Genomic DNA, 24232 nt, shown 5'->3' on the forward strand with positions numbered 1-24232 from the left:
GTGGAGTGACCTGAGCGCGTGGGTTATGTGGCGGATCCTGGCACTCAACAGGCAGTTGACAGTAACCTTCTCCTTGTTTAGCCTGGTGAATGGGACATCAGTGTGCCTGACTATAGAGTCACCTATGACTAGTGTGTTGGGTATGTTGTTTTGCCTTATTGGCTGTGGTTGAGTGGCACACTGAGTCTGCAGGTTATGTGTCATTTGGGTTGTGTTGGGGGGTGGAGGTTGCTTGCATTTCAGCTTTGGAGGTCTCTGTTGCTTGAGCAGATTATTATTGAGAGCCTCTGTGAATGTTTTTGTGTTTCTATGTGTGGATTTTGGTGGTGTAGATTTAGTGAGACTATGTGATGAGTGTGGTGTGGTGCAAGTGTTTACCTTCTCTTCTTGACTGTCAAGTTCAGTCTTGATTGGAGAGAGCTTTACCTCCAGTTTGGCTAGATAAGTGCATCCCTCACAGGTTGTAGTGTTGGGTGGTAGGAGGAGAGGGTTGTCTGTGTACATGAGGCAATTTCTACATTGCCCCAAGATGCCCAGATTCATCAGATAGACAGGAGACAACACTAGGAGCTGACCCTTGGACATGCCTGAATAAAAAAATATTTTCCTCTAGATAAGTGAGGAGAGTGAGTACAAGAGCTGTTTTTCTCTAAGCAAGTGAGGAAAGTAAGTACAAAAACTGTTGGTAATGAGGAAGGTTGAGTGCTGTAGTAATTAGTAGGTTATTTAGTGCTTACAAGTTCTGAACAAGTGCTGATCACGAATAAGCAAATTCAAGTGCTAAAACTAAGAATCTGTATCTGGACTAAACTAGTTACTGGAAAGGGGGGAAACAAGTGCAAATGTGGGCTTTTAAATCAGAAAGTTGTGAGAGATGGAAAAACTGCCCAAACGGCCAATAATTACAATTTCTGGGCCAGAACCACTCCTTATGTGGTAAATAGGTTACCTAGTGCTTACCACTCCCACTGATAAGCTAGAAGGCTTCCCTCCAACACAGAAAGCTTGGGGGGGGGGGCTCAGAAGCTTACATACAGTCCTGGATACAGCAAATCTGAATTTGGACTACACTAGTTACAGGAAAGGTAATATATAGCTGTGGTGGTGGTGCTGCGGTAGCATTGTCGCCTCACAGTAAGAAGTTGTTCTGTTCGATTCTCAGCTAAAGCGTCTTCTGTGTGGAGACATGTGTGAATGGGTGTACCTTCGTTGAAGGTTGTGCATCAGGCCTGGCAAGCCGGTACGTAAAAATCTACTGCCAATCATTAGTGGACCAGAGTTCCGCTGTGGCGACCCCTAACCGGGAAAAGCCAAAAGATACAACATATATATATATATATATATATATATATATATATATATATATATACATACAGAAAAGTAGCTAAAATAGCAGTCAAAACAATTCAAATGCAGTGCAAGCTAGCACACTTGAGTATATAGCAATGTTAGACCAAACAGTTTAAAAATGCAGTTAAATTAAAAATGAATAAAATCAAGTGCAGATGGAGTCTATTATGTAGAATGAGGTAAAGAGATGGGACTGGGAGGAGTGTCCCAGATCAAATCTACAGTGGGGGCGGGCAACTGCAAAAGTCTCCAAATTTAGACAACAACACAGGAATAGGAAGGGCAGGTATGGGAAAACCAACACCTTCAGCAGAGATCTGAAAAACTATACAGTGAAGCAAAAATAACAGTGCACAACTCTGAAGTCAACCAGCAATGATACAAAATTAGTCAAACAACAATTACCAGTACACATCTCTGAAGTGCCAGAAAAATATACTCAGCTCTGTATATCTCCAGATAGTTTGAAGAGCACTCTGTCAGGACACAGGAAGACTCCAGCAATGATATGCGGCAGGGATTGCTGCCACATTCTCCTTCTGCTTCAGGGGCCCATACCCCCAAAAATCATCCAAAGCTTCTTCAGAGGTGAAAGATTTACATTAGAGATCTCCAACCCTCTGTCCAAAACTACTGCATCTTCAGAGCCTTGTCAAAAGATTCAAAAGAAATCAGATCTGACCTCCTCAGATCCAAAATGGAAGCAGTCAGATCCCACATCCTTAGATCCAACAGCTATTCATACAAAGTCTTCAAGAGCCTGGTCCACAGCGTTCTCTGTAGAGCCTGTTTCTCCTTGGCTCCATTATTCTTCCTTCAGGGGACCCTGAGGATAGAATCTTGGCCCCAGACCACCACTTCATCCATCAGGTCATCCAGGAGCCTTTCAGAAGCTGAAGTGGATAGGATGATGAGAAACTTCCTCAGAGCTCAGACTCAGATGGGGTTATCCCATCTCCATCTCCCTTCGGATGAATGAGACTCCATTCTACTTCTCATGCAGTAACCTCTCCTTCTCCAAGCTGACCCATGGTTTCATAGCACTTGGATCTGTGAGACCAGAGACTGTTGACACTGGATCCAAAGACATCAAGATCTTCAACTCATACTGCTTTCCTGACTTGTTTGGCTCCGATTCCTATGGACCAGGATGAGTCTCAGAGCCGAAGCATCAGCAATGTATCTGGGGGTCTAGGTTCCACTCGGATATTATCAGAGCCATCGCTGACCCTTGGAGCTTTGGAATTGGACATCTATATATCCTCTGATTTCCATCTGTTTGTACTTCCTTTAGTGACAGTTAAGACCTCTGCTGTCTTACTAATGGTGGACGTTTACATGATTTTATTATGTCATTTGACATAACTTTGTTACATTATCAATCCCAGAACAGCAGATAGTTTTGTAAAGAATAACTGTATGTACATTTTAAAAACAATTTTATAGCTGTCCAACTCCTTTTTTATCCTCTTTTTCAAGGCAGTTGAAGACTTCTTGCTAAATATTTAATATTTTTTCATCTTGGCTATCAGCACTGCTAAATGCATGTAGCATACAAAATTAGCCTTTCATTTTTTATTAACAAAAAAAATAATAGTTGCTTTGGATGATGCTAAATTAAATGATAATTTGTTGTATTTGTCATCATCATTTGTCATTGGGCAGTGCAGTGGTGCAGTGGTTAAAATTGTCACCTCACAGCAAGAGGTTCTCTGGTTCGATTCTCGGCTGGGGTGCCTTCTGTGTGGAGTTTGCATGTTCTCCCTGTGTTCGCGTGGGTTTCCTCCGGGTACTCCGGTTTCCTCCCACATTCCAAAGACATGCATCTGGAGCATTTCTCCCTGGTCCTCCACTGAAAACAGGCTCTGTGGAACCTAAACCGGACTTTCCCAGTCAACAAATGATAGATAAATAAATAAATAAATCATGTCTTACTTATGGGAACAGTCCATATGAAGGCATGTTTGGCTATGCCGGCAATATTTCTTGATGGTATAACATGTTCTTATATTATCTTCTCATTCTAGTTTGCTTCCTCTTTAGAAAAAACACAGAAAAGCACAGGAATGATACTTAATGATGTTAATCAGTAAAGGAACAGTTTGTGGAATGAACTATCCAAGGAGATGTTCAGAGACGCTTTTATTGCAATCTGCAAGCAGCTCCCAAACACTGAAGAGCTTGTTTTTCAGGTCATTATTGTCAGAGCTGGCCAATAGTTGAAATGGAACTCTAGGCAATGATCCATGGCAACCCCTTTAAACCCCACCCGAGCCTCCATTCACCACCCAAATTACTTTTCCTTGCTTTGACATGCTTCATCTTACTCTTAAGACTTTTCCTTCTTACTTTCAATGCACTGTCTTTGGGTTAGATTTTGTACAAACTATGAAAAAAAAAATCAAATTAAGTTTGGGTTTGGGGTTCACTAAGCCTTAGAAGCCATGGGGTACTAGGAACTCTGTGGTAAGTGTTAGAGCTTTTTTTTAACATTTTCCTGCATTTTTCATCCATCATGTCAAAATACACTATCTGGCCAAGACTGCACTGAACGAACTGTAAGCAAAATAACTAAACCAAGCCATGGATCTGGACGCTGTTAGGCCCTAGAAGCCAAGGGTCTAGACATTTTTAGGTGCACTTAGAGCTTTTTTTCCAAACTTTTGATCCAGGTATGGTCTGATGGATGACTAAGGAAAGAAATTCAGACATATTCTTTGAAGGAAGCAATACATTGTATTAAATGCTTCATTTTTAAAGCTGACAACAAAAAATAAGATGATAAATGCTTGTGAAGGCACATGAACTGTATCTGTTTCCCTACCCCAGGAAATGATGATCATCTACTATGTACCCCTCTATTATTATATTGTATTAAACTGAAAGAACAAAATACCACAGTCATATATTTCAAATTGTTGCTGTGAGACTTATGTACAACATTTTACTCCTCACCCTTATCCCTAAAAGACAGCTCCCTTCTGTTTACTTATCTGATGTCAAACTGGGATGAAAGTGAAACAGCAAATGGCCATAATAATATATTTAATTGTGTTGTTGTCAAATGTATTTACACAGCGTGCCTCCTTACCATTACACCAACCCATAAACACATGTTTGATTATGAGGAAAGTGAAGAAAAATAATGATCACAGAAATGCATTCTAGTTTGTTACCCTTGGAGTGTATTGTGTTGCTAGACAAGTTATAGAAGCCTTCTGTGCAAATCTCTGAGGGGGAGAAACATTAAAGGAATAAGAATCACAATGTCCACAGCTTCCACAAAAGTTACAGAGACCCTGTATACACAACGAGCAGGGACAGTCTTAGAGTAGGAAATGCCTAGAGTGGAGGTTGAGAATGAGCATCTGCTACTGAGACTATTTCAAAATCTGCTTATGCAGCCACGGCTGGGGGAGCAACCCAGCTCCCAGAAGGTCTAAGTGTCTGGATGATAGGGGATGCTTTGTATTATATATTTTTGAAAGATAATTACTCATTTAACTGTACATTTTTTACTGATACCCAGAAGACTTATGTATGCACCCATCAGCATTGTGTATGTCCACAGACAAACAATGTTGATTTACACACACACACTCACACACACACACACACACACACACACACACACACACACACACACACACACACACACACACACACACACACACACACACACACAAACTCTGTCTCTGGCAAGTCAGGTCTGTCACAAAACGCAAGTGTGTGTGTGCATGTGTGCGTGTGTGCGTGTGTGTGTGTGTGTGTGTGTGTGTGTGTGTGTGTGTGTGTATGTGATTTATTTTAGAACATCAGTGGAACGTATCGGTCCTCCCCATAGGGTACTGCAGTATTGGCTACTTTGAAATGGGGTACCATGGGCCATTTCTTTCTTTCTATATTTATTTGTTTATTTTAAATAAATGTTGCAGCTGCATGTTTTGCTTAGAATAAATAAATAAGCATCAAAAAAGCACCCCATCTGACTGTTGTGTGGTTCAGTTAATGGTAAGGCCAGCAAAGATTGTATCTTTATTTCATCTTTTCAATAAAATATTGATTGTAAACTCTGCTTATTCTAAAGATCAAACCAGCAAGAACAAGCAAACAAACAAACAGACGTTAAGCAAAAAAGCAATGCCAGATGTCTCATTTCTTGTCATAAATTTTCCAATAAAAAAAAAAAAATAAAACAAAGTTTGCCTTATGCAAAAGACCCAAGCTTTGTTTACCTTAAACTTTTTTATCATATGACTGTTTCATTTTTTTGCCTAGCCCAAATACTCTTTTTCTGTTTAGGGGTTGAAGACATATTGTTTCCAACTGGTTGGAATAATGCATTGGATTAGAAGAGAATTTTTTAAAACCTATACTACTTTGTTTCCTGTTACTGTCTCACAAACTCAGTTATAAATGGTCATACTCATAATTTACCAGGAGATGAGAAAGCACTAGCATTGAAATAGTGGAGAGCAGTAGTAGATTTGTTTAGTCTGAACAATATAAGAAACCAGAGAAGTTCAGAATGATAGGGGATGTGGGTGGTGAGTCTAGAGCTTTAACATGCCTAACTATTTATTTATATTACATAATTCCAGAGGAAATCTATGTTTTATAGTAGGAAGTCTATATTTATAGACCACATCCTTATCATTTGACATTTCTGTTGCCCTTAACAAAGTTTTCAACAAATGACTAACTATAATGTTTACTTTTCCCATCTCTCAGTCATTTATCCCATATCTGGAACATTGTCTTATATATGCAGCCTCTTTTATGACCACCATTAACAAATCAGGAAGAGCCTGGTGCTTTTCTGCAATAGTGTTTGGTCTTTAGCCTAGAAATTTCATATTTACTGTCCTCCCAGATTAAAAAAAAAACAGGATGTGTCCCCATAGTCGAACAACCATTTCTGTAACAAATTTAGCATTTTATATTTCTTGTAATGGACTATGCATCACAATTCCTTTTGTCAGAGAAGATGTTTGATAGTTCTCTAGGATTCACATCTTAAAGCATTCTGAGTATACCATGTGTCAGTTCCATACAAGGAAAAGTCACAGGTATTCCAAATCTTGAGATTTAGAATGCCTATGTTTACTTTTTATTTAAAAATGTTGCTTATAATAAAAAAATCTAAATGTTTGTGATCTCTTTACTGCTAGTGCCTTTCCTGGTCATGATGTCCAGTTCAAAAAGTTGGCCGAAATGGTCTTTGACCCAGTCACTAAACTCCCCCACCTCTTCTAAGCAACCATGTTATCTATAACAAGTCATTTGAGTAGAGCTGTACAGGATGTTTAATGCACCTACAGTGCATTGAAAGTACTACTTACACAGCAAACCACCAAGTCAGTAATTTGACATTGGTCTTTTAGTGGAAATCCATACAGAACTAAGGTACATCTAATTATTTATATTGGACATGGTGCAAACATGTCAAGAATAAGTCTATTTTCAGACACACACACACACACACACACACACACACACACACACACACACACACACACACACACACACACGGTATAGCTAGTGTTTCATAGACTAGACTCTTAATTCTTGACAGGAAAACAACATTGACATACAAAGGCTCCACTTTTCTAGCTGAAAACAGCCTTAGGTACATATTTAAAATGTTAACCTAGCAGGAAGTAGAAGAACGAACCTGTGGAGACAGACAAATTCAGAAGGAGAGAAGGGGGAAATCTGCCAGAAGAGGCACTAGCAGTTGAATATATGCTATTGTTGGTTTACTCCAGAACACTCCTGTGTAGTATTGCCAAAGTAATTTGGCTCTTCTTGTAAGAACTGTGTTTCACTCCATCTAAACCAGTGGTGCACAACGTCTGACCCCAGGGCCAAATATGGCCCTCGACGCAACACCATCCAGCCCCTAGAGAGTAACCAAAAATTTAAAAAAGGTGAAAAAATGCTATGCCTTACTCAAGTAACACAAACTTTCCAGCACGTGCTTACTTACCTAATTGACTGCAGTTGCGCACACCTCTAATTTTAGCTGCAGAAGTAACTATTCTTTGTTGTTTACAACTTGTAGTCTGTAAACAGCAGTAACTTTCTGCAAGAGTTTGTAATAAGTTATGGCTGCAAGCCAGAATAAAGTTAAATGCACAGCTGATGTAGAAAACAGGCAATTTAATGACTACTGTCTTTAGTAAAAATGGCAGTCACCGGTACCTATTGTTAACTCGTAACGACTTACTATGTTTTGAGGTGGCTCACAGATGCATTAAGAATTCATGTAGTGGCCCTCCCCACAAAAAGGTTGTGCACCACTGATCTAAACTTTTGATCCTGGAACTTTGGACAAGTCTGGAAGCTTTGAATAAATGTTAATGAAACTTTTGCATGGGCATTAGAAGAAAAAGAAAGAACCAGTTTCCCAGGGGGACACAGATCACATTTATTTAACTTTTATGTTTTTTTTTCAACTATTGAATAAATTTGCAAGATAACAATTATTAACTGTACCCATCTTTTAATCATATGATAGACTTACAATAATTAAGGTGGTAGTGTTTTTCTGAATATAACTGCCTGTTAAATACGTACAATATTTAATAGCTTTGAGCCCTTAGTTCACTTTTGAACAGTTGCTCTATTTTATAACATGTTTTGTTATTAATATTGCATTCATATAGGCACAAATGATTCCTGACAATAGTTTGACTTGTCTGAGCTTTATCAAATTATTTCTGTCTGCAATATATTCTTCCAAATGACTTTTAAAAGCTTTATGGGAATTAATGTTTTACCTCAACATGTAAACATTTCCGTAGTTATACTACCTATTCTTGAAACAGTTTGTATGTTCAGTTCTGAATAAATAAGTCCTGGCTAACTTCTATCTGGAGTTACAGAGGTCTCTACAAGTATTCCCCACAAAGAGTCGAATAATATCCAGCAGTATCAAAAGGTATTCATTTCTGAATGTCCTATAATCAAAGTTTAGTTCATGTCTGACTTTGTGGCATTAGAGCAACAATGCATACAGTTTCTTTAACTTGTTTGTTTGTTTATTTGTTTGTCTATTTGTTTGTTTATTTATTTTGCATTTTTTGACTGGGAATGTCCGACTGAGCTGAAGCCCTTTTTCAGTGGAGGCCCGGGGAGAAACGCTCCAGAACATACAAAAATTACTATAGTGTTATTCAGTCAGTTACAAATCAACATACGGTAGTTGCCAGTATTATACAATACTATAAAGAAAAACATGGTAACAAACCATAAGAAGCACAAATGTTGTAGTTTAAAAAAGTTAGCTAATCTAAAGTTCATTAAGTAGAATAAAGGAAAAGTTTTGAGAGTTACATAGAAGGAATGGGAATGCAATAGTTAAGCAGGACTAAGTTCATTGGTTATGGTCAGGGTGGGTGCAAGCTATGGCAGGTTCAGTGTTTTTTAATATATAAAAGTTTGTAACTTGTCTTTATATTCCTCTTCTTGACACAACTACTTCTGTTCCTCCATCTATTCTGGGTTCCTTCTGAGTAAGTAAACATATTTATTTTATATGGTTACCAAAGACTGGCAGAATATTTCATCGTTGGTTGACTAAATTAGAACTACAGTGGGGGCATTGTATGTAAGCTTGGCATCTGTACCCTTTCTGATTTTATAGTTTAAAACATGTATATACCATACATTTACTGGTCATCACCAACCTCAAATACAAGTAAAAAACAATCATTTTATAGCGGTATTATTAAGCACACATCTTTATTTCTCAAGCCCAGTCATCTTATAGCCTGATATTTTTTTTCTGCATGAGGAGACAAATTATTGTATTACCCATTTCTATATGTTAAAGACTGATTTTTGTAGGATAGTATGTTCTGTACCTTGAATAATAATGCTGACCATTTTTAAGTTATTTGTATACTTGTGTTATAACCAAATCACAAAATTTTAGGTCAGTCCAGCGATTGTAGAATACTTACGGGGCTACGCTTAAAGACTATAGAACTGTCATACTCATATGGTTGTTTCAAATGTGTAGATTACCCAAATATATTTTCCAAGTTGTTTTTAGTCAGTCTTTCATTCACTCAGCAAGGTCCTCATATAAACTTATAGTAATGTCGTAGCTTGAGGCTTTTGTTCTAGTTTGGTGTAGCTTACAGTCCCCTTTGATGAAAGACTAATTTTGTTATAACAACATTTCTACTAATTTAGGTATTTCACAACAAAATCATATATATATATATATATATATATATATATATATATATATATATATTTGGGGGGGGCTTTTGATACCCAGCATAACATACTTATTGGTCTATAACAACTGGTCTTATATTCAGTTCCCTGATTGTTAAAGAATGGAGTAATTATTGTATCTTCTATTTAGGTATTAAAGATTGCATCAGGAGTGTGCCTTTGAGAAGTTAGCTAAAATGGGTGCTATACCTTGTCATACCTCTCTCAGTATGTCATGGTTTCAAGACCACTAACTCTGCACACCTTAAGTATATTTAAGAACTGAGGAATCTGATCAAATATTGTCATTTTTATGCCTTAATTTTTGATTATTTGAATTTGTTAATGAGACTGTTTTGTGTTTCTTGACATAAAATCCAACTAATTTAGAATAAGCTTCCAAATGAATTCAAATTTTTAAATTCAGAATGTTATAAAGGAGATATGTTCTTTGAGAGGTGTCGAATGACTGGGCCCTGGTTAGTTGGGATAGATTGAAATGGGTCTACTCTTATGGTAAATGTTCCACACAGTTTTACTTTGCTAAATAGGTTACAATAATGTAATGTCAATATGGATAGCAAAGTTTTCACTTTTAGTTGCTTAGTCTGATAGGTTACTTTACTAAATAGTAAGTGAAAATAGTGAGATGTAAAAATGTAATAAATGCTTATATCTATTGTGGAATATTTACCCGTTTGAACTACAAGAAAAAGTACTACTATGTATGTAACTCGATGATCTGAACATTTAAATAACTAAAGAAAAAAAATGAGAAAAAAGATAGTTATTAGCAGTACGTTGTATTAAAAGTTTTACATTGTCTTGGAATCATGCTGCCTTTACATGTATTTCAAAGTGGGGAAAATTATCTGAAACTACACATTCAAGATTTCTTGAAAGTTTCAAATACAGTCCTACATGGCTGGTAGATGCATTAGTGGCATTCTCCTGATAAGTTGTAATTTTCAGTTTGAGCGACTGTGTGCATTAGAGTTTGCACCACAAAGGCTTGTAATACTTAGAGTGCACTGATTAAACTCCCATACTGAAAAAATAGCTTTGTTATACTGAGATTCATAGGAATCTACCTAACTATAAGAAGATTCTAAGACTGAGATTATTTACATATGAACCCAGTTTTTATTAATGGGCCTCACACTGCCATACTCACTGCAGTCCCTTGCCTGTATTAACCACAGAACTGCTTAGGAAACCATCTTACAGCTTTGAGAGCTGTAACTTACCTCATGCTGTCACAGCAGCCAGAAGCAAAGTACTTTTAACTGTCCATTTTCAGAGAAGCCCCTGATTTTTGCTTAGATTTTTCACCATCCTTTCTACAAGTTCTGAATTTGTGGGACAGCTGGAATGTTTAGAGTATTTAAATCATTCTGGACCTTGGTGTTAGATATTTAGTTCTGTTTGGAATATGCATGCTAAGGCAGAGTCTATCAAATTAATTGCAATATTTAAAAAGTGTCCCTTTTTTGAGGCCTTTGTCCCTGATTATATATGGGTTTGCCCTAATTCTTAAGGAAATTGACTGAGGGTAGCAGCAGCTTTAACAGCTTAAATGCATTTTATACTGTCATCCTTTTTTTTTTAACTTGTAATATCCCGAGGTAGCTAAAACTCACCACTTATTTATTATACAGAATTATACAAAAAGCAAGAAAGTATCATTTGCTTTCAAAGACTTGAAAAATTGTTATTCACATGTAAATATTTAATTTATTTCAGTATGTACCCACAGAAGGAAGTCTGGCTAAAAAAAAAATCTCTGCAGTTGTAACTACAAAAATGCTACAGCTGACAAAAGGGTGAGAAAGAAATTTAGCCAGCTACATATTTTTTTTAAGAAATTTCCATCCTCTCAGACATATAGCTGTTGCCTAAAAGGAAAGCAGCAACTAAGAAGTTAAAAAACTTAAAAAACAAAGTACGTCAGGAGTGTGGAACCATCCTAACAAAGGATGTTATGCATGTACAATCTTCCTAACAAGAAATGTACATGCACTTGTTCTGTGGCACTTCTATTAAGTACTGTGCTTTGTAAATAGGTAAGTAGAGGTTCTCTTCTCACTGCAATACACTGTTGGTGTGTGTGTGTGTGTGTGTGTGTTTGTGTGCGCACACGTGTTCATTCATCCCTTTTTAAGTGCAACCTGGACAACTGGATATGAAACAGACAATACATCCCTGGGATTCCACCTGTGGCCCTGCTCAACAGGGACATTGGATGCTGAGTTATCTAAACATGGGCTAAACTCTTGGCTAGGCTTAGAAGGGCCTCAGGCCCAATAGCCGAGTAACTTCCTATGATGCTACGATCCTATGCAAGCACATTTGCAGTACACTTAAAAAAGTGGCATCAGATATACCATGCAATTGTTGGCACTTACACACAGTCATACATATACAAAGTACATCAGCAAGCCCTCCCAGATGCTGATGTAAGCAGGACGAGATGGAAGAGAAATGAAGTTTCACAATGTAATGCAATGACAGTATTTAAAAAGGCAAATATCATTGTATAATAGCTATGGGTAATGTAGGTTTACCCACTGCTGCCTTTGTTTGGTCATTGGGGTATCACCACCTGTGGGAAAACCCTACGTTACCAACACCTATACTGTTATGCTTTAGTATTCTGCACAGTTATGTTAGGCTTCTCATCATAATGTTGTCTTATTTATTCTCAGAATGGAGTGAAGTGATTTTCTTAAATCCAGCTCTTGATTAAATAGTGTCTTGGTTCTTTTCTTTTTTTTTTCTTCAGATACATTTATTGAATTATCACTCACAACATAGGCAAATTTAGTAGTGAATATAGTAACAGAGACAAAACAACTGGAAATGAGATATTTAGAAAAAGATGACTTGGTTATTTTCATAGACCAAATCACAATGCTGTACCTTATATATGTATAAAGTCTGCTTCATAGGTTCATACTAGGCTATCTGCCCTAGGGCATTTATAAGCCTAGCCAGAGTGTGTGTGGCTTTCACCACCCCTTAGGATGAGAATACTATACCCATTAGTTTGCTGTGCCTCTGTCCAGCAGTGACACAGAGATGATTCCCGGGGTAAACCTACAATCTCCCATCCACTCGTCAAGATTTCTCTTGAACAGAGTCAGTGAGGGGTTCTGCCTCACATGGACTGGGATTCTGTTCCATAGTGTAGGGAGTCTCTGGGTGATGAATCTGTCCCTCCAGCATGTCCTATTTATATCCGTGTTGAGGTTTAAGTCTCTTGCTCTCATGGCTCTGGTGGATTTGGATTTTTTGAGGTGGAGCATGTCCATTAATTCCGGGTTGGACATGGCCTTGTATGTCAGGCACAGATCACCTCTGAGCAGATGGTATGCGACTGAACAGAGCTGGAGTTTCTTCAGTCGGGCATCGTATGACATATGTTTGAGCCCCTTTATCCTTTTGGTGAGGAACTTTTGGGGTCTTTCCAACTGCTGCAGGTGTCGGGTAAGGTACATTCGAATGGGGCGTTGTACTCAATCATTGGTCTGATAAGTGAAGAGTACAGGGTACAATGACCTCTCCTGATCTGGATGTGAATCCCTTCATGATCAGGTGGGCAATGTAGAAGGTCTTCCTAACCACTTTGGCAATGTGAGTGTCAAAGAGGTTACTGTCAACTTGGGTCCCCAGGTCCCTGATAACTTCTTCCATGTTTAATGGATTACCACCTATGTGGTAATTAGGGGTTACCTTGTTTTTCCCAAAGGGTATGACTATACATTTTTTGGCATTTAGCTTAAGGCCATGGCTCTGGCACCAGTTATCCATTTCTATGAGACCTCTCTGGAGGATGTCTGTGTCTGATGGAGTGTCAATTATGGTGCCCAGTTTGCAGTCATCTGCAAATTTTGTCAGCCACAATCCCCCTATGTTTGCCTGCACTTCAGAAAAATAAATGCCGAACAAGAGGGGGCCCAAGACTGAGCCCTGTGGGACACCACTCGTGACCGGCTTAGAGTCTGACATGGCACCAGCAACTCTAACCCTGTGTGTTCTGTCCTTGAGCCATTAAAATGAGGTACTTTACAATGACACAGCTATTGCATAATGTGCTCATTTATTCAGGTTTGTTTGATAGTCAGATAAGTCAGCCAACAGTTCCTAGGAAAACATATAATGGAACTGGTAGCTATGCCAAGTTCTGCACTAATGCTTTAGGGAAGCAACTGTATAACTGCATTGACTCTGCCATACCTGATAGGACCAACACAAGCTTCTCAAGGAAGAGCAAACCTGCCTGGTGGAGAACTGTCATTAACAGGCTTTCCAATAAGAGGAAGAAATTGCTGTCTAAGAGTAAGAGGGAGCGATCCCTAAACTGGAAACACTCCCTCCTCAGCTTAAACAAGCAAATAAGACTTCTTGTGAAGTCCTCCAAAGCGAACTACAAATCCATATTAGCTTCTTCATCTAAGGACAACCATAAGGCATTCTTTAGTTACACCCGTAACCTAAAAAGAAAGGCCCAGATTTGTGCCGAACTGGTAGTTAATGATATCACATATACTGAGCCTGTGGTCATTGCTAAACTGTTAGCTGACAGGTTTTGTTAAAACTTCATTCTCCTGTCCCCACCACATGTACCCCATGACATCCCTACCACCTGTCTGACACATTGTATCTCTAAAGAGCAGGTTGTGAACACCCTCTCTAAGGTCAAAAACATAGCTTCTATGGGACCTGATAAAATCCCAGGCTGCATCCTACATGGGCTCAAACAAGAATTAGCAACACCACAGGGTACTCTTTTCAGTCATAGTCTAAGCACCGGTTTTGTGCCAGCTGAATAGAAAAAGGCCACTGTTATCCCCTTGCACAAAGGTGGTATTTCCACTGACCCCAAGAACAATAGACCTATTAGCCTGACTAGCCTTATCTGCAAGGTCATGGAGTGTATCATCATGTAACTTATCAACAAAGATATAAGTAATCTCCAAACACTTGACCCTACTCAATTTGGATTTGTCAGAGGGAGGTCATGCCTGTTAAACCTGGTGGACTTCTTCAAGACAGTCACCAAGGCCCTTGATGAGGGGAAATCTGAGCATACAGCCTACCTAGTCGTAGCCAAGGCTTCTGTCATTATCCCCCACTCAGGCATCATTGATTCATAGGTTCATAGGTAGGTACTAGGCTATTGGCCCTAGGGCCTATATAAGCCTAGCCAAAGGTACCCTGGCTTTCGCCACCCAAGAAAATTATTTTCCTGTGATAAACTCACCCAGTTAGGTATCAACCCTTATATCATTAGATGGGTCACTAACTGGCTCACTGATAGAACCCATATAGTCAAAATAGGGGAATCCACCTCTAACAGCAGATCTGTAACCAGTAGTATTCAACAGGGATCAGTCCTTGGACCTCTACTGTTAAGAATCTATTTCTCCAAAGTACAACCTAAAGCTAACGGTCTGTGGCTGACAAAGTTTGCTGATGACTGCAAACTGGGAGCGGTCATAGAATCTCCAAACAATGTCAGTATTCTACAAGTGGGTCTTACACAACCAAAGGATTGGCCTTAAACTCAATGTACAAAAATGTATTATCATCCCGTTCAGTAAGAGTGATGTTCCTGCTAACTACCACATCAACAGCAGCACCCTAAGTATGCACTCAGTGATGAGAGACCTGGGCAAACAGGTTGACAGCAACCTTACCTTTGATCACTTTGTCTCCACAGAGGTAAGAAGGGCATTCTGTATTGCTCATCTCACAAGTAAGGGTATTGCCTCTAGAGAAAAAGAAGTTATAACCTTCCTGTACTCTTCTCAGACCAATAATTGAGTGCAACGCCCCTTTTGGTTTGTACCTTTCCAAGCAGCTGCAGCAATTGGAGAAACCACAAAGGTTCCTCACAAGGGAAATTCAAGGTATTCAGCATGTGTCATATGTGAATCATCTGAAATCACTGTCACTTTATTCTGTTGCATACAGACTACTCAGAGGTGATCTCTGCCTTGCACATAAGGCAATCTTTGACCCTGCTTTATTGGGAATGCTGCATATCTGCAAGTTAAATGGTACAAGGGTTACTCGCTCTAAAGACCTTAACCTTATATGTGACATTAATTGAACCTGCTGGAGGGACAGATTTGTCTCCCAGAGGTTACCACACCTTTGAACAGACTCTCACTACATGTTAAACAGAGCACGTCATTGGCCCTCTTCAAACACAGTCTGGACGATTGGATGGTTACCGTAAATTAACCCAGGGGGGCTCCATCTGTGACCCTCTTGGACAGGGCAATTGGTGCTGATCTTGGCTTGAAAGGGCCCTTAGGGTCATTAGCCTAGTAACTCCTATTATTCCATGATCCTGTGAAGTAAGTTCATCAGTACATGTAATTACATAGAAGGATCAAGGGGAGTGATTTCAAAGTTGCAGTCTCAATTCTAACTTTTACAGGGTGGTTACAGGATGGTTAACTGAAAATGAGGATTAAAACAATAAATACTTTCCCCATCAAAAGAATTTGCATATATTGGTGATGTACTCTACATTTTATCACCATGACTCTGAATGTGTGTGTGTGTGTGTGTGTGTGTGTGTGTGTGTGTGTGTGTGTGTGTGTGTTTTATCCACTCAGTTTTTGGAAGTTCTGTGTACCTTGTTCTGGGTGCATTATTTTGAATGCATTTATTTATTGTGCTTGTTTGTTTTTAATTACTCTGATTGGTGGGTAGGTGCCTCATTGGTTCATAGACAAGTACTAGGCTAGCAGCACTTGTGGGGCATTTTAAGCCTAGCCAACTTTCCTATTATTGCTCAAATTAACCTATTCCATTTATTCACCTTACCCATCCCATGGTCAGTAGTTATATATCACCCTTAATGCGTATAACTGGGATCATGCCATAGATAATGTGAGGGGACCCATGCATAGGATAAAGCATTAAAGAGCTGCATCTGTCCATTGGTAGTACAGGGGGCAGTCCAGGGGTAAATTTTCTGTTTCACAGCCATAGATCCAAGTTGTGCTTGAATATGGACAGGGATGATATTTCCATTACCTGGATGGGGAGTCTGTTCCAGAGCAGTAATATTCTGTGCAAGGTTTATCTGATCCTCCAAACCTTTCTGTTGATATTGAAGAATAAGTTTGCATCCCTAAGCCAAGTATTTTTTATTCCATTTGACTTACTGATGTGCAGTAAGTCCATCAGTATTGTGTTGGAGTATGCATTTTATGTCAGACACAGGTCACATTTTGGCAGTCTGTAAGATACTAAGGATAGTGACAGGGCTTTGAGATGGTCAATGTAGGACATACTGTTTACGCCTTGTATCCTTTTAGTAAGGTATCTCTGTGAGTGTTCCAGTTGTTGCATGTATCTAGACAAATACATGCCAAAGGGGGTATTTTACTCAGTGACTAGTGTAATGAGGGCTGAGTAAAGGGGAACAATGAAATCCCTATATCTAGACACAATCCCTTTGTTTAATAAGCTGCACACTATAGTAGGACTTTCTTACAATGAAGGACACATGTTGGGGAAAGTTAGGTCTCTGTCCACATACGTTCACAAATCCTGTACAACTAGGTTAACTCTTAGGGGCGTATTGTCATTGTGGTAGCTTGTCACATTCAGCCATGATCTGGGCACAATGGCAGTTACAAACATTGCGCATAACACAGAATCAGGGATGCAAACTGCTGAACAGAATATTACAAACTAATGCATGGAGTTTTATTTAAAGTCACAAGCAAATAATGAACTTTACACAAATAAAACAGTGACAGTTAACTTAGTCAAATAATCTCCCTAGCTGTTAGGGGTACTATTAATTTAAGAGAAAGAAAGAAAGACAGGAAATAGTAATTATATTTTTACAAAGCTTTTAGACAATATAAATGATATAACTTCTATGCACTATTCTGTGTCAACTGAATAATTTATTTAATGTTGGTTGCTGGGTAGATCTCCGTGAGCCTTTAGGCATTTTCATGGACTTCATAAGAGATATTTATAGTAATTTTGTCAGATTTGACCCGGCCGCTAGGAAAATAGCAGAGCCTCTCATTTTCTTTTTTATTGTCAGTAAATGCAGTAACATACTTTTGCAGATGAAAAAGGGTGATTTTGATTATGGGTTCTATGTTAAGGAGTAGCCGGTGTAATGACAGAAGTCTGCTTCGAAACAGAAAGTCAGAAAATGAGGTCCATGACTTAAATTAACAACTTGACTGGAAATGGTCCCCAGTTGTGAGATTGGTTGTTAAAGAGACTCAGGAGTGAAATAAATGGTTAAAATAGTGAATGACCAATGCACTGGAGCTTAAACTTGGGTCTATGTTAAATATTCGAACACTTAAATGTTCGAATCACTAACGATCGACCTTTAGTGAGTGAACATTTAAATGTTCAAATATTTTTAAAAATTAAAAAAAAAAACTAAAGGGTGTAAGCAGGGGAGCAAGCCATCCTGCACCCCCCACTACTTAAATATACCAACTCCAAGATCGCTCTACAGTGTAGGAAATGGGAGAGTTTCCATTTCCACACTGTAGCACACTGAAGTGCGATCTCGGAGTTGGTATATTTAAGTAGCAGGGGGTGTAGGGGGTGCCGGGGGGCTTGCCCCCCAGCTTACACCCTTTACATTTTTTTTTAAATATTCATTTTTTATATGTTCGAACATTTAATTGTTCGATCACTAAGGTTCGATCTTTAGTGGTTCGAACAATAAAGCCTTCGAACATATAACATATACCCTTAAACTTAACCCACTTACCTGTACTCACAGCATCAAAGTCTGCATTCAGAGAAAGCTGTAGTGGGTGACCTATAAGACATGTCCAGCAGTTTAAGTGGTATTCCATTTTGAAACTGCACAAAGCCTCAGGCTATATTTTTTTATGAAGAGGATCTCACCCCATACCCTCAAACTAATGTATATAACATCTCTGAGACTGCATGATCAGCAACAAACATCTTGCATGTTATTTATGTTACATTTATACTGAGCTAGAAGGTTGTCCTCTTGCTGCCAAGTATCATAATATGAATAGTCTTACATGCAGTGCAAGGCAACACTGTTTCAGTGTGGTGTGGTCTGTAGTTTGGCTTTTGATAAGTTAAGTTTTGGGCAGCTCAAGTAAATCCACAGAGCAACATCCACTTTTGGTATCAAAGAGTAGTGGTTCCACCAGCTGACAGATGTAAGATGAGAAGAAGTATCTGAAGCTACCATGAGGATCTCCGAGACCAATTCATGTAAGTACAAATACTAATTATAAATCAAATTTTGCGATAGTACTGTGAGAAGAACTGTTTTGGAACACAATCTAACTGGTGGATGAAGACTGAATTCTGAGCATCATTTACCTGAGACTCAACATACAGAGGATCAGGGCTCCTCCATAGGAAATCACCATTGTTAAGCTGTGCCAGCAGTGATGCCCTTTTTGGAGATAATTTCACCCTTCTTCAAATTGTTGCGACTGTGGAGTTGATATATATATATATATATATATATATATATATATATATATATATATATATATATATATATATATATATATATATATATATATATATATATATATATATATATATATATATATATACATATATATATATATATATATATATATATATATATATATATATATATATATATATATATATATATATATATATATATATATATATATATATATATATATATATATATATATATATATATATATATATATATATATACATATATATATATATATATATATATATATATATATATATATATATATATATATATATATATATATATATATGCCCTCAAATATATATATATATATATATATATATATATATATATATATATATATATATATATATATATATATATATATGGGGGGGAGGGTGTTGGTGCTTGCCCTCCAAATCATGGAAAACACTTAAAATGTGTTTTTTTTTGGGGGGGGTCATTTTTTGGGGGGTGGGGGGATGGAGTTCAGGAATCCTGATCTTCAACTGGATAACCTTGTCCACTCATACTAGATGCGTTTTTGTAATCAGAGTGGATATTTAAAGTATCGCATCATGGGAAGACATTTTGGCCTTGCAGCCAAACAGAAACAGATCCAAGGAAGAAAGCTGTTAAGATTCCATTTTATAATTATTGTGTTAATGCATTGGGTCTGAAATATTTATTAAATATGAAATGCAAAGTGTACCTTCTTTTCAGAGATGGAGGTACCCATCAGATATTTGATATAGGAGTTAGCAGGAGTGGCCTTAGGTCAACTGGTGCCCTAGGCAGAAGGCACAATGGCACACGCCACCACACCACCCAGTGCCCCCATCCTGGTCTACCTACACCAAATAAATACTGGTAAAGTGCCCCCACTAAAGCGGCACCCTAGGCGGTTGCTTAGTTGGCCTATGCCTAAGACTGGCTATGGGAGTTAGTAGTCTAATTTGGCAGAGAAAGAGACAGGAAGAGAGAGAACAGAAAGTTTCCTCACTGTGTATTTGCCAAGTGTTTTCTTTGGGGGAACTGGGAGATGTTTTTAATCAAAATGAGTTTACAGATGTGGGTTAGATTTGCCATGAATTTAATTTGTGTACTAATCAGGGTTGTAATGCCTTAAGATTGCTTGTTCATCATTGTTTTCTTTCTTGGTAAATATTTGTCACCAAGAAGGACAGGGGCAAGTCAATGTTAAAAAGAAGTTACTAGGAGACAAAAATGGTTAAAACTGAAAAACTGCCACTAAAATGCATATGGGAGACTTTTTAGAATTCAATTTTGACCACCTTTGCGTTTTTTTTTTGAAACTCAGATATTTACATTACCACTACGTTCCATACTTTAAACAGCAGATGCAGTCGATATAATTAAAGTCATGAAAATCAGTCGAGAATACCTAACACAGTTAAAGTTAACAGGAGTATGCAAACTGAACTTGAAGTTCGGCTTTAAAATCAGCTTCGAGTTTGCAGTAAGGGAATGTTTCTTTTTCTTTGCTTTCACTAAGCACAGGAGCGTCTGGTGAAACTGGCAGCTGCCAGGAGCTCGATTATTCCCAGTGATTGATTACCTTTCTTTTAGGTTCATAGGTTCATACTAGGCTATCTGCCCTGGGGCAATTATAAGCCTAGCCCGATTCTGTATGGCTTACCTTGACCCTTGATATTTATACCTTGCCCTTTTTAAAGGTTTAGTTCTGTGTGCCTCTCTCACGGAGTAATCCTGGGAGTCCTCCCACCAACCCATCCACTTATCGAGATTCTCCAAATTTTAAATCACTAAATTGCAGTAGGGGGTTAAATGAATGTTACAAATTCTCATAAGGTTTGGATTTGTAGTTTACGGGACCTCAGCAGAAGACAGCCTGGTACTAGTTTTATACTAAGAACCTGATTCTCAATTTTCAGACTCCTTCGCCTCTCAAAACACTAAGTGTCGCTGTTGGCTCGCTAATTTACTCAACTTAATTTTTTTTAAGAAATAGTCCTACTTTTTCTGCAATGTTCAGCAGAAACCGACGCAGTCATGTAAGAGTCATTCTAAGGATAATACACCAACTACGTATATTAGTGCTTTTGCCAGAAAAGCAGCAAGGATTATTACTTGGAACCGAAAACGTTAAGCAGTGGACATTTTTATAATGGGCATCTTGGATTTAGGCGCACGAATAGCTCCAGGCAAGCAATTTATTTATTCTCTTCTACTAATTGTATTATGCAGCACAGTTGATTCTACGTTACGATATTCCATTCGAGAAGAGCTGCCCAAAGGGTCTGTGGTCTCCAATATCGCCAGTGACCTGGGAGTGGACACCAGACTGTTATCTGATGGAGGGGCGCGTATTGTTTGTGAGGGCACCCAGCAGTACTTTCAGGTAAATACCAAGACCGGAGTATTATTAGTAAATGAAAGGATAGACAGAGAGGGGATATGTGGACACACGGATCACTGCCTGCTGTACTTCCAGCTGGTAATTGAAAATCCCTTACAATTATATCGTGGAGAAGTAGAAATTGTAGATGCTAATGATAATACTCCATCTTTCTCAAAAAAGGAAATCGTTATCCCAGTGCCAGAGCATGCAGTCCCAGGAACGAAGTTCCCGCTAGACAGTGCCCAGGATTTGGACGTGGGTACCAATGCTGTCCAAAACTATAGGATTGGCACGAATGAACATTTTCGTTTGGATGTTAGGGATGGAAATAGCCAAAGTAAACGTCCAGAAATCGTACTCGTGAAGCAGCTGGATTACGAAAAGACGCACAAAATATTATTACAATTGTCTGCAGTAGATGGCGGTGAACCTCAAAGAACTGGGACAGCAGTAGTACAAATAATTGTTCTAGACATAAACGACAATGCACCCGTTTTTAACCAATCAGTTTATAAGGTAAAGCTATTTGAACAGAATGCAATAAATTATATGGCAGTGAAGGTGACCGCTACAGACCTGGATGATGGACCTAATGGTGACATCACATATGCTTTCTCTCACATTTCAGATGCAGTGGGTCGTATTTTCAAGTTACATAACAAAACCGGGGAAATAACCGTGGCAACGCCGTTGGATTTTGAAGACACGGACATTTATCAGATGGAACTACAAGCCACAGACGGTGGTGGTTTGACTGAGTATTGTAAAGTTATAGTTGAAATTGTTGATGTGAATGACAATGCACCAGAGATTATTTTAACCTCTGTAAGAAGTCCCCTACCGGAGGATTCTTCTCCTCAGACGGTTGTAGCGCTTTTAAATGTCAGAGACCGAGATAATGGGGGTAAGGGAGACATCCGTTGCTCTATCACAAAACACCAACCTTTCAAATTAATGTCCTCTTTCAAAAAGTTTTATCGCTTAGTGACAGACGGCCAGCTTGACCGTGAGAAGATATCAGAATACAACATTACAGTCATTGCAGTTGATGATGGGTCTCCTCCACTTTCTTCAACAGCAGTTATACAAGTACAGATTTCTGATATTAATGACAACCCTCCGGTCTTCAGTAAGACATTGTGCACCATGCAAGTATCAGAGAACAACAAACCTGGAGCTCTTATTGGATCTGTTATGGCAACTGATAAGGATTCTGCTGATAACGCACAGGTATCCTATTCACTTATTGAAGAAATGGTTAAGGGTTTCCCGATATCTCATTTTATTTCAATTAATTCAGACCAGGGCAATATACATGCAGTCAGACCGTTTGATTATGAGCATAACCACAACTTTACATTTCGTGTTCAAGCTCGGGATTCTGGTACTCCAGCATTAAGTAGTAATACTACAGTGACGTTATATATTATTGACCAAAATGATAACGCCCCCACTCTGCTACACCCCTCACCAAAAGACAGCTCTTTTTCTGCAGAGATCTTACCAAATAATGCAGACGTGGGATATCTTGTCAGCAAAGTCGTTGCTGTTGATGCAGATTCTGGACAAAACGCCTGGCTTTCTTTTCACCTTCAGAAGGTTTCAGATCAGAGTCTTTTTTCAGTAGGATTGCACACCGGGGAAATAAGGACAATTCGGAAGATGACAGAGAGAGACAATACCAGACATACACTGATAGTAGTTGTTAAAGATAACGGGCAGCCCTCGCTTTCTGCAACAACAACTGTGAAAATTTTAGCAGCGGAAAACTTTTCTGGACATCGTTTGGAAATTGCGGACAATGAAAATGTAGACGAATTTGACTCCAATTTAACAGTTTATTTAATAATTTCATTAGCAGCTGTAACTTTCTTGTTTCTTGCATCGGTAATATTGCTTGTAACTCTCAAAGTCTGCAAAATCAAGAGATCAAAACATTTGGGCGTCACACATTTTAATGTAAACAATTCAAACGTCGTGAGCTTTAGAACAAGCTATTTGGACTCACTTGCTAGAGGGACTATTCACGGGGGTTACGTTCGGGAGGGCCAGGCTAATGTGGACCCATTAAACAGCAATATGAATCCAAACCAAGCAAGCGCGTATGCCGGAAATGAGCAAACCGACCTGCATCCAATGCTTATTGATTTTAACCGTACAAATGAGGTAGGAATGTCGAAGTAATGTTGGAGTGTTACGTTATGAGAATTATAGAAGTACTTCAGTCTGTCTGGGTTTATTGTCTTCGCCATAACAAGAATCTATTTCTTTCCAGCCTTGGGTAATAGAATAATGCGATATTTAGACACAGAGCAAACACTCACCCGTGTTCCTACATTATTGTAAATGCCAGTACTGCAGTAATTGATTAATGTGTTTCTAAGCTAATCTTTGTTGTAGAACTTGATTAATTACATTAGGAAGATGTATGCCTCTTTTGGATGACAGAACGTTTTTTCTGTATTTCACAAAAGTTTGAGGATAAAATGTTGGGTCCTGCTCATAAATCAGCACTTGGTTTAAATTTTGATCTCGATGGGAAATGGCTGCACTCTCTCTCTATCTCGCGTTCTCTCTCTTTATTAGATGGTATGTTAAAATCAAAGTTCCAGCTCTGTGCCTTTTAGTTGTTAAGGATCAAATGCCTCTTTTTCATTGAGACAAAGTAGTAGCATTTTAATAGAAAGTAAAACAGATTATTCAAACATCATCTTTTTTATTTACTTTTGTGTGTCTGTTTTACTGTGCTTGCATTTATTACA

At 38.5% G+C, this 24232-nt stretch overlaps 1 protein-coding gene across 16 annotated transcripts in view; it reads left to right on the plus strand.

Annotated features, from left to right (window-relative positions):
* LOC122799766 (protocadherin beta-15-like) overlaps positions 1 to 24232 on the plus strand; it is an 886413-nt gene that overhangs the window by 781491 nt on the left and 80690 nt on the right. The window contains exon 1 of one of the 16 annotated variants that reach the window (XM_044069048.1): positions 21111 to 23636. The exons of the other annotated variants lie outside the window; for them this stretch is intronic. Within the exon in view, the coding sequence (XP_043924983.1) occupies positions 21237 to 23636 (2400 nt within the window). The 5' untranslated portion in view covers positions 21111 to 21236. Of the gene's footprint in view, positions 1 to 21110; positions 23637 to 24232 lie in introns of those variants that run through there. 16 annotated transcript variants of the gene reach the window in all.

Source organism: Protopterus annectens, chromosome 4.part0 (assembly GCF_019279795.1).
Source record: "Protopterus annectens isolate FY-2018-M chromosome 4.part0, PAN1.0, whole genome shotgun sequence".
In the NCBI taxonomy this organism is placed as follows: domain Eukaryota; kingdom Metazoa; phylum Chordata; order Ceratodontiformes; family Protopteridae; genus Protopterus; species Protopterus annectens.